Source organism: Vanessa tameamea, chromosome 19, assembly GCF_037043105.1.
Source record: "Vanessa tameamea isolate UH-Manoa-2023 chromosome 19, ilVanTame1 primary haplotype, whole genome shotgun sequence".
NCBI lineage: Eukaryota > Metazoa > Arthropoda > Insecta > Lepidoptera > Nymphalidae > Vanessa > Vanessa tameamea.
This window is the reverse complement of record NC_087327.1, coordinates 297,701-310,527: the sequence shown is the minus strand read 5'-3', so window position 1 is coordinate 310,527 and position 12,827 is coordinate 297,701. Positions and strand designations below refer to the sequence as shown.

Here is a 12,827-nt window from a genome sequence, read left to right as displayed (position 1 = left end):
TTCAGTATTTCTTTTGTAAATCTCGATGTTATGATAACTATACTAAAAGCATACGTTAGTAATTAATTCGAACTCTTGTTTCTCTACTTGCATGGGAAAAGTTTTAAGTGAATCCAGCAAGTTACTCCGTTGTGTGATAAGTCGGATGTCATCCGACAGATGCTGGTGCACGATGTCAAATACCACCGAACGCAATGTGATTTATAAACAATTTTTCAAGCAAATGAAATTTCTGGTGCTTAAAGCCATTTAAACTCTATCTATATAATTGGCTAAATCTCCTTTAATATGTTAAAGTATTAAAAACGTCAGTTCGGATTCACCTGGTGGTAGGGCGAATCCATCTAGTTAGGCACTGCCCACTCGTCAGATATTCTACCACCAAACAACTGTACTCAGTATAGTTGTGTTCCGGTTTAAAGGGTAAGTGAGCCAGTGTAACTACAGGCACAAGGGACATAACATCTTAATTCCCAAGGTTGGTGGAGCATTGGCGATATAAGGAATTGTTAATATTTCTTACAGTGCCATTGTATATGGGCTACCATCAGGTGGACCATATGCACGTCTGCCAACCAATGCCAAAAAAAATATGATTATATTTTATACCGGACATTTTAGTTGAAGTAAACAGTGTATTGCGCTGTTCTTCAAATGTGTATTACATAGCATTAGTAATCGGAAATGTATGTGAGTAAAATTCTAAAGCATTGATTTATAGAAAATCTCTTGCACTTAAAGCCCTACTACTAATCAATATTAGGCATTTCGTAGTATAAGTACTGAATTATCGGTTAGTCTACCAATAAACATTAATACTCCGCATTGCTGTGTTCTGCTCTGATCTAGTCTCATCATCACAATCTCTATCAAAATGTCTACGTTTGTCATGAGTTCCATAGTACTCGTATCATTACGCCCAGCACCCTGCAATCATGCTACAATCATGAGTGTCCTCTGTTAATTAGGCGTTCATTAGATCTAACGTGACCGAGGTTAGCGAGGAATCATACTAATAATAGAGAGTTGACTTGTTTGTTTGGTGATTTGGATTTAACCAAAACACAGTGAGTCGTTTGATTTGAGACCTTATAAGTTCGAAGATGTTAAGAAAAAATATTAACCATTTCTTACATCACCATTGCGCCACCAACCTTGGGGACTAAGATGTTATCTCTCTTTGTTTGTAAATATTAATTACACTGGCTAACTCATCCTTCAAACCGAAACACAACAATGCTAAGTATTGCCATTGCGCTTTAGAATATCTGATGAGTGGCTGGTAACTACCCAGACGCTTGCACAAAGTCCTACCACCAAGCAAACAAGTTAACTCCCGTTTATGCGCATGGCGTGTACCTAGTATACCCGTTACTGTATAATACTTAATAGAAAAATATATTTTATCTATTCTATTTAAATATGTGTTTGGTTGTCTCACAGTTGCTGGGCATCCATCGTTACGGCTAACTTTTTTCTGAGTTATGGTTTCTATTCGAAGGCCTTACCCTATTGGTTATCAGTCCTTTATGTTCCCTTCTTATCGCAACATTATTTAAATAAATACTTTAAAAAAAAAATCAGAAATTCTTTCTACTTTATCATAAATTAATTATAGTCTTGATAAAAAACCGAATATGAAAATCATTTCAAAGAAGTTGCATGATTGGGCGGATCCACCTTGAAGGTGCCAATTAAGTTTGTCATTATAAATTATTATTTATATCAGAAGAAAAATATTACATTTAAATTCATACCATTTATTAAGGTCAATAGCAATTTTCAATTCCTCAATCAAATCCATATTTTTAATTTATTTGTCTATTCTGTTTCAATTTATTTATATTAAAAATTATTTTAAAGTACTTAATTATTAATTTAATTTTATAATATTATAATTTTAAAATAATATTTTTTAATTAAAAATTTAAACGAAAGCAGACATATGGTCGACTTTTAGTGATCAAATAACCCATATAAATATTGTCTTTAATACGTATTAACTATACCGGAAAAGCGTCATCAACTATAGACACTAAAATAAGTCCCTTTTGTTCGTAATAACACTCACTCATCATTCAATCAGTAACACAGATATAATATAATGTTACATAAACAGTATAATTAATAAATTAATTTAACACTCGATAAGTGTATTCGGAACGTATATAATTGTATTTCAATTCAACGCCTTTAAAGCAGTTTCCTCTAAGTACATACGATAAATAGGGTAGGGGTTCTGTTCTAGGGCTCGATATATATATGTATGTGTCCGTAAAAGTGCACGATTTCCGTTTTCCAATGCATTTGTATTGTTGCGCGCATTCTAAACAACCGTTGGGACTAAGGGAGTAACTTTCCTTTAATACAGTTAAGTTGGGTCGCTTGTGTTTAGTTGGTTTCATTACTAAGTGATTTGTGTACTTACTACTAGCTGCCCGACCCGACTTGGTATTGGTGAAATATATGTATTTATATTTCTATGTGCATAAATTGATTTACAAAACAATTATTTATTTTAAGACCTTAATTATATACAAATAAAAATTGAAAATAGTTACTGTTAAAATCATGACCGAGTGGAATGACGGCACGAATGCTAGCAGCGCTTTCCCGTTGAATCGCAATTCCGACCCTCTGGGCAAAAATTCACCAGCCCTCCCGTCACCAGTGGACGCAATAGTTTAATTACTTGTTAAAAAAATTAGTGACCTGATCTCATCGCTTAAACGAAAATAGACGATTGGAAACAGTGTTAATATGTGAATGATATTTACTAAAAATATGATATTCAAAAAATATTCATTAATTATATTAATACTTGTATGAGATGTTTATAAATACTGATGAAACATGTCATTTGAAATATAATTATTTTTGAAGCGTATCGTCAAAAATAGGAGGAAAATTACTTATGCAAAATTTGTATTGTCATCTTGTTTATTAATTTTTGATTTAATTACGTAACTTGTAACGACGGCGTCACGTACTTGCATATTTTCGAGGGTCACAGTGAGCAGTTGCAAATTATAAGGCTTCAACAAAACGGGGTGTCCAAGGTTGAAGGGCGTGGTGCGCTCGTCGTGCGGCCGTGAAACTATTGTTTGATTGTTCACTTGAGTCACATTTTCACTCTTGCAATACATGATTTATTAAATTTAAAAATTGAATAAATTCCTTTTATTATAATACTGCAAAAAGTTCTTCAACGGATATATTTATTTATGTAGAAAATATAAATACTTTTCGCTAAATAAATAGAAAATATATAATTATATTTATTTATATTATTTACTTTCAATTGTAGGGATGGACATTATTTTTATTGATTTATAGGCAGGATGTATAAAAATGTAATTATACTTGATATACTCTGTAGTTAAAACGGTGGAAAAGACTACTGAGTTTCTTGCTGGTTCTTCTCGGCAAAACCTCTTCCGAGCCGGTGGCTTTAAATTTAATTCAACACGTTACGTTACATATAACGATTCAAAAGTGCTTTTGTGAGCCTACTTGAATAAATTATATTTTGATTTTGATTTTTTAACTCGTAGACCCATGTGAATTTTACATTTATAATACGTAGTTATTTTATTAATTAATATATTTTTAATACATACCAGTGAATAGATTACATTTTACTATGAGTACTCCAGGATATAACACGTAATTCTATGTGGCTCTGTGCTCTCGATGGAATAGATAGGTTATGAATTTTGAAGGTAAAATTTTATATTTTTGAGAAGATTAGTTTCTTATACTTTTCGTATTTTTTCTTACACTAATATGGACGGTATTGTTTCTTGGCTCTGTGTAACATCATTTAATGTGACCAAGATAATATAATAAGAATACACTTTACGAGACAAAACAATTACAGGGAAAACAAACAAATGTAATGTATGTTACAATGGGCGGCCTTATCGCTACAGAGCGATCTCTTCCAGCAACGTTGCGGCAAAGTAAAAAGTTTGCTGACGTACAAATTTCATGTAATCAATTCATTATTAATATAACACATACCGTTACATGATATGATTTTAAGATTATCCAATATTTGTGATCATGGCAAAGATTTTCCGTTCCGTCCCGTTCCGGTTTCGTACAAGTAATATTCACGCATAGTTCTCATTTCAATAATTTAAGTAGAAATTTCCAAAAATCCTTTCTAAAAGAGCGTCTGCGTCGCGAAAGAAATGTACATATGTATATGCTAAATTTTAAAAGAGCGAACCTATAGGTTCGGAGATCTTGTAATGAGTGGTGTTGCTCTTCAGATTACATTATTATTTATATTGATTACATTCACTCAGAACTTTTAAAGTACGTACATTTTAAAAATGTTGTTCTGTTATATTTTATTTTAAGATGTGAGTTTGCGCAGTGTGTTGAACATATGAATCTTACCGAAGACATGCCGGGCAAGAACCAATGACTTTTTACGAGCTTAATATGTTTTTATAACAATTCGTCTTATACTTAGCGATAGAGGAAATTATTGTGAGGAAACCTGTGTCAGTTTAAATTCTGTCACATGTGTAAACCTGCATTGGATCAGCGTGGTGGAATGAGCTCCGAAAATTCCTGAACCCAGCAGACAGATAGGGATAGTTGATACACTGTTACTTTTTGTTATATTTTGCGATGACTTACCGACTCTTAAATAAAATGTATCGATGTTTCTACGCAACGATAATACTTATTTAAGATAAAATCTGTGATCATTTGATCCGAACATTCGAATCATTTAATTTCTCTATTTTTCTGATTTCATGCACGACCGAGTCCAGTTTTTGCTAGAAATCGAGCAGCCTTCGATTTGTCTTTGTCGCGCCACACTTTAGTACCGCCTTGAATTTTTTTACAAATACCATTGGAGCGATGTTCTTTAACGCGGCTTTCTGGGGTGAACTGGCAAAAATCGTCACGTAAGGAACACGAGTTATGTCTCCCTAAGGCGATCCCTTCCCTCTCTTTTTGTTTCTCGCTGTCTCGTCCTATTGTATTCGGTTTTGTATAATATTATTTAAACTTTTTTTTTTATTGTACGAATTCACATGGAGTTTTAATAACAATTTTATTATTCTTAAACATTGTTAGTTTATTTAATATTTGTCTGGTAGCCGTGATAGCCCAGTGGCCACGCGTTCTAAGCGTGCATCTTAACCGATGATTTTGGGTTCAAACCCAGGCAGGCAATTATAGTTCATCTCGTGCTCGGCGGTGAAGGAAAACATCAGGAGGAAACCTGCATGTGTCTAATTTCAACGAAATTCTGCCACATGTGTATTCCACCAACCCGCATTGGACCAGCGTGGTGGAATATGCTCCAAACCTTCCCATCAAAGCTAGAGGAGGCCGTAGCCCAGCAGTGGGTAATTTACAGGCTGTTAATGTTGTCTGGTAGTTAATATAAAATATTTAGCGAAAGCAACTTCGTTCCAACCGAGTGTACCAACGTCATATAGTTTTATATTAAGGAAGGTTATATTTTTTGTGAATAATGTGCACACTATAATACGTTTCTCAGCCTAAGTTAGCTACACGAGTAGGTGAGATTTTTGGCTGATATCAGCTCTTATTGAAAATTGTCTGAGTAAATCTTTGCTATCTACTACAATATTTATATTTGCATTCGACTTTAAGATATAAGGGGAACGTCAGCTGGTTTTTATTATTTTATTGTATTATGATTTGATTTTTGATTTAGTTTGTATTGTTTAGATACTTTTATATGTATTATATTTTATTGTTTTATATATATTATTTTATACTTTTACTGTTTGTATAGATACTTATAATATATTGAATATATTTTAAAATTAAGTCATAGTATAATGGATTGTTTCTTTTATTATCATGTGAGCGGCTATCGACGCTGGTTTAAAAATATATTAAAGAGTCACGCTAATACCATTCTTTGTGATATTCCTTACCATAAATGATAGGTATCCTATTCGTTAGTGAGCTGTAATGGCCTTAGAACACCCGACCTAATCTGATCAAAGATTGTGAACATGTAATGAAAATTTAAAACGTAAGGATCTGGGAAATATTATGCGAAAATTTTAACTAAAATTGAGACTATATAATACGCTGTCATTCAACATAACATCACAGAATTGTTTCCTTATTAAAGTTTATACCTGCAGTAACGGTCTGGTAATCTCTGATAAAAAATCCTTGACAATTCAACGTGATGGTCTCTATAACGACGTTTTATTTATTTCTGTTAAGAAATAAGCGACTTAACTATAATTATTACGTTCCTATATGAGTTACACCATAAGTTGGTTATCAAAATATTTCGAGTTAGATACGAAGTGAGTTACACTGCCCACTTACCCTTCAAACCGGTACACAACGATACTCAAACAGTACTCAATATTGTTGTGTTCCGGTTTGAAGGATGAGTGAGCCAGTGTAACTACAGGCACAAGGGTCATAACATCTTAGTTCTCAAGGTTGGTGGCTCATTGGCGATGTAAGGAATGGTTAGTATTTCTTACAGCGCCATTGTCTATGGGCGGTGGTGACCACATTCGATCATGGCCCATTTGCTCGTCCGCCAACCTATACCAAAAAAGTGAGTTCTTATTCAAACTCGGGGAAGGTATTTTTTTCAATTCAAAATAAAAAAAACTATTTAACGTAGGTGATCAGCGCGGAATCTCAAAGCTGTAATAACATGATATCGACTCAAATCGGCTTCAATCACCGATATTCAAATTTAACGTTTAAGAATGGTAACAAAAATCATATAAAAATATATGTCCGACGACGAAGTAACGACTAGACGCTGTTAGGTATTCTATTATGTAACTCGGACGGCTTATTAAGGACAGCGTAGTGTATTTTTATGGAACAGCGAATCAATACTGCAATCCTTGCACTTGACATGCGTACGGCATCCCCGTCTGTTCAATCAATACCTATCAGTGATTTCGTTTTAAACTACCAGATAGCTTCTCAAACAGAGAGCGCTAGTGTAGTAAAGATGCAATTATTGATGTATTTTTTTATATCGGTTTATGCTAGTTATCCACATTGATTTTAAAATTGATTTGAAAAGCTTTGTCAATTTTTTTAAGATGTAATTTTTTGTTAATAATTCTGTGATCCTGGATTCAGTTCTTTTCAGTTTTTTTTACGGTCTACATTAAATAACTTCTGTATGATAAAATTTCAGTAACGATGTAAAACATCGATAGGCAATCTAAACGTGTCGGGTTAAATTCTACTTCAAATTTAATTCAACAACATGACGGTTCAAAAGTGCTTTTATGAGTCTACTTGACTCAAGAATATTTTGATTATATTGAAACTGTGTCTTAAGAGTAGGGGCAGACCTTTGCCCGACATAGGGTTGTTATATTTATTTTAGAACTTTTTGTAACTGCTTGAAATAATTCGCCAAGATAAAATCCAAGAATACAAAAAAGTACAAGAAATAAAAACTTGTAACCCCAGTTTTCGACTTGCATACAGTACAGAAAATGTTTATAGACAATGGTATACGAATAAATAATAAGATTTCGGAAAATATAATTTACCATTTAACAAATTGAAAAAGATTATTAACACTAAATGAATTAAAGAACCTTTTTATTCCTTAAAGGAATACTTTTTGAAAAAAAAACGCCTGGATTTAGTCTCGATTTCCATAACAGGATTGTTTGACTGATGAATTCGCAACTATACGAGTTTCTTGGTGTTTCTTCTCTCTAGAGGCAGCTTTCGAAACGGTAGAAGACTTGAAATATTGACGATACAAAAATGTTTTGTAAAGTTTACTTGAATAAAATACATTTGATTTGATTTGATGATAATATATGAAGTGTAACATATTCACATAGCCACCGACTCACAATATGAATGTAGCGTGTATGACTAGACACCCATTGTTGATGACGCGCTTACGCGTTACCCAACGCGATATGCCATACTTATGTAATTAGAATGGCGAGGAGACACGTCGCGACGCGGAGTGACAAGAATCCAAAATTAAATTCACATCGTTAATTTATTAGTAATTGTGTATGTAACATAAGTAATAAGAATTTTGATGGTGCCAATATGAGCAGGTGTTCAATCGTCACAGCTCTTCGAATACGTTGCGGTCACATTCCAGTAAATATTTGCTTTTCTTATGGGTATAAAACCTTCACGTAATTGCAGTATGTAATATGTAACATCATAGAAGACAGAATGTCTTTTTTAGGCTTAATTAATTATTGCGGGGAAGTGGGGGCATGTCCTCACTGACCCGACATGAGAACCAGCGCAAGTTTTGTACAATTTAGTTGATGGTCTTTTTAAGAAGAGATTTAATTAACCGATACGACTTGGGAACCTTTAAGAAAAGAGTACTCCTTCCTTAAAGGCCGGCAACGCACCTGCAAGCCCCCCGGTGTTGCAGATGTCCATGGGCGGTGGTGGTCACTTTCCTTCTGATGAGCCTCCTGCTCGTTTGCCACCTATAACATAAAAAAGCAATGTATTTATTAAGTTTAATGTTCTGCTAGCACTATGAAGGTGGCATTTCCTTAAAGATAAAAACCTCTTTAAAATAAATGATGAAAAACTATGCACGATTGCAAATCGATATATTCAGAAATTTATATTTTTTCCACTGTCCAGCACGAAATGAGTTGCAAACCGTACTTTAGTGCTTATTAAATTTTGTGGATGAGGTTAGGTTATATTTTGGGTAGATGTTTTATCGAATTTGCATATCGGCTCCAGGGTTTATGAGATAATTATTACTTTAAAAATAGTATCCCTTGGGATATTACCTCCTCTTCTAACATTAGCTGAAATGGAAAATAAAAGATAAGGAATTCCCTGAAAAATTTTATTTGTGTGTATTTATAAGAAAAAAACTATACCTAACCTTTTTACAAATAAAAAAAAATGTTTAAAAGAACAAGACTGTTGTGTTATTGTTTTAAGCAAAATATTTTGCGGTTAAAGAAATTATAACTTGCGTAAAATATACAAAATGCAATTTAAATGAATGCTAACAACAATACAATAAGTGAAATTAATAAATTATTAGAAATCACTGACGTGACGGCCGTCTTTGACCATATACCAGTTGTCTATGTTGCTACGTTTAGTCTAATTTTAAAATAAATGAAGTATAAGTTAATATAGTTCATTAATTTACTCAGTTCCAGAAACGAGGGTAGGATGTGGGGTGTGCACGCGCCGCGAATTGGAGTACTGCGAGACCCGCGTGCTCGCCGACCACTGCTGCTGCGAGCGGCACTACCTGCCCGAGCCCTTCCCCTGGCTGCCGCACACGTGCTACGTCGGCCCGCACCGCTGTCGCCCGCTCGCCCACGACTGCGTGCGCTACGTCCGCCTCAGGGATTGCTGCTGCTACAAGAAACTCGCCGAACGATGTGAGGAAACTTCGAGAAAACTAATTTAAATATATTCGTTCGATTTAACGTAACTGCCAATGCATATCAAAGCATATCAAAACAGAACTGAGGTTTATTTAGTAGCACGTATCCGTTAAAAGATTTCTAGAAATTTCTTCAACATGAAAGGGGAAGGGAAAGGGGAGGTGTAAGTTTATAGAATAGTCGGTATAGTCGGACGATAACCTTGTAATTTGACAACGGGCACCCATCGCTCCAGGGAAAGGCATCCTGTCGAAGTCGTCGCGCGTGAGCGTGGGCGGCGTGTCGCTGCTGCTGCTGGCGGCGCTGCTGCTGGCGGCGCGCATGTGACCCGCGCCGCCGCGCGTGCCGCCGCCCGCGCTGCTGTGAGCCCTCCGGCCCCGCCCTCCTGCAGTCAGTGCCGCGATGTGCAACGGAGAGACGGGGGAGCCAGTTGGTCCCGATCCATTCTAACGGAGGTTCCATGTCTGATGTTACACATCATATATTTTAGAACATAAGCCGAATGATAAGCAGATTACTCGTAACAGAAAAAAAAGTTTTTTTTATTTTCTAAATATGAAACTTACTATTTCGACACAAATGATCTAATGAAGTCAATTGTGCCGGTCTTCAGGTCTACTTCATCGGTGCCATTTATGTTTACCAAAATGAACATTCTATTTTTAATCAAAGTATACATTATGAAGAAAGTAACATTCGTAACTCCTTTTAAACCTGCGAGTGTCGGCCTGTTAGTTCAGTCACTTGAATCTTTAACAAGTGAAGAAAATATTGTCACTTAAAGTACTCGACATAAATACAGATTATATACAATTATATATGTATTTACTCATAGAGATCTGTAGACGTGCTAAGACTCTAAAAAAAACATATATTTCTCGGCTTAATTGAAACTTGGACTTGAAATTTTAACTTATTATATAAGCTTAGATTTCTGTGTCTTGGTGTTGAAATTATACATTATTAATACAATATATATAGAATATTACTTCTTATATGAAATTTTAGACAGTGCCTAAATGTATGCTTGTAGTTTCAATATAAGCTGTTATACGAATATGAAGCTGAGCTATGAGCACAGCGAATTATAATATGATTACTGCTTTGTGTGTGTTTATACAAAATAGCAAAAGGAGGGCCTATCATGTTCTATCTACTAATGATATACTGGGAACCGATCCTAAAAACAAATTGTTATTGTATCGCAATCTTATCACAAGACATTCTTTGCCGATCAGTCTAACGCTACAATCCAGTTGCGGTTCGGCCGAAGTTATTTCGACATGATCGAATATATACATATAATTTATTCATATAAGTAACTGTTATTAATCAGCAGAATTATCCCAAGTTATTTTTTGAGGAATGGAATCAGGAACACCTCGTAACCATTACAAGTTAATAGAGTTGGTCCCCTGGATCGATACACCTGTAAAATAATTTCATCTATTTCCTACTGCTGTGCAAAGGCGTCCTCACCATTTTAATAGACGATTTTTAGTCTTTTCAGCCCGCTGCTCCAATGCGGGCTGGTGTATATCTTCATATAAGAGTAGTGATATCCTACGCTAATGACCTACTCTCACACAACGAGAAGTCTTGGAGACTGTTCCACCGAGTTGCTCTAGTTGGGTTGGTGAATACACGTGCTACATTTTATCCGAAATATTCTGGTTTTTCTCTCTTCTTCTAAAAAATTAAATAGTGCCTGGATTAGAAACCGCAATATTCGGATGAGATTCAAGCGCGTTAACAACTGGGCCAGCTCGGTTCAAACAATGTATAATATGATAAAATTGTATCTTAGTTTTTAATATTTCTCTGAGAAACTTTGCTATCGTATTAGTCGTAAAGTTTTTTCTTAATGTGATATATTGTAAGAATTGTGGAAGGACTTAGTACGGAAGCGAAAGGACGTATTTTTGTAAAGCAAACATAAATAATATTCTTATAAATGTATAATAAGTTTTATATCTTTGCACATTCAACGCTTTTAATATATACCGCTCTGCACGCACAACTCTATTGAACTAAAGAACTCTCACTGTAAGGATGAAAATAAAATGTATTAATATGTGTATATATTTTAATACTGCTTGTAGCGTCAACAAAATACTATTCATTAAAACTGAACTCTGCGTATATATGTATATAAAACGCTTGAGACGTTTTTATATATTTATGAAAAATAAAAATTAAATCTCGCATAGATGAGATACTGAAGTTTTTTATAATTCAGTCATTGGTCAATCCTATTCAAACCGCTCCGTGATTGGTTCTTTTATTATTGACAATCTAAAATTCGTGCCACACATATTTATGACGTCACTCTACTTTACAAACGAACCAATGATCTTCTTATTAAGTTAGTACTTTTGTATGTAAATTGTTGATTTTATTTATTGTTATTTTCCAACGCCAAAGGTGTTTTAGTATTAAGTTACCAGCTAAGTTTACTGACTTTCATTCAATGAAGTTGGTGTTTCGTGAAAATATCATTTTAATTGTGCGACCTAACCGTACCTAATCAGTATTTATACAATTAAGAGAAATCACATACATTATATTGTATATGTTCTAAAAGTTAATATTTATTGTACAAATATATATATTTTTGTATTAGAACGTTAATAAAAGTAGAATTTCAGTAAAAATAAATCAAATTTATTGTCTTTGATGTTTCATATTGTATTAGAAATTTTATGAACTAAATACAAACAAAAATAATATATTACGAAATCGGTGTATTTTAAATTATTAATCGGTACTGTGTCATAGAGAAATTAAATATACGAGTTACCACACGCAGTTACTGTTTACTGTTTTATTTTATATTAAGACTATCATTTTTACCACAAATATAAATGCATGAAATAAGACAATATAAAGAATCCCTCTGTATCGGTCCCACTGCTGGGCTTAGGCCTCTCCTTTGTGAAGAAGTTTCGAAGCTTATTCCATCACGCTGTTCCAATAAAAAATTGTGGTGATGTTCACGCTTTGTGCAATCTCGTCTGAATAGCGACCAACTAATTATTAGATATTCGTGAGTGAACCAGTGTACTAACTACAGGCACGAGGGATATAAAATCTTATTCCTTAAGCACTATTAATATATATGACGACTTACCATCAGGTGCCTATTTGCCCGTTCGCCTACCTATATATTAAAAAAAAAACTTAAATTAAGCACATGAACATTTTTTGAACCTCAATCGTCGGTTAAGGTTCACTTACCAAACCACTGTGCCTTCTCGGCTCAATTATTAATGATTAACTCCTAATTATAGCTTTGAATGTTTTATGGATGTATTTAGAGATAAATTGTCACCATTAAATTATAAACCTAATTACTCCAGTCACGAAGTGTCTACATGCTGCTGAAAAATCAATTGCATTTCATTTGTCCACGAC

At 34.2% G+C, this 12,827-nt stretch overlaps 1 protein-coding gene across 1 annotated transcript in view; it reads left to right on the top strand.

Moving 5' to 3' along the window:
- LOC113397053 (uncharacterized) overlaps positions 1 to 10,101 on the top strand; it is a 30,962-nt gene extending 20,861 nt beyond the window's left edge. The window contains exons 4-5 of the mRNA XM_026635197.2: positions 9,174 to 9,407; positions 9,649 to 10,101. Coding sequence (XP_026490982.2) covers positions 9,174 to 9,407; positions 9,649 to 9,740 — 326 coding nt within the window. The 3' untranslated portion in view covers positions 9,741 to 10,101. The remainder of the gene's footprint in view (positions 1 to 9,173; positions 9,408 to 9,648) is intronic.
- The last annotated feature ends 2,726 nt before the right edge of the window (positions 10,102 to 12,827 follow it).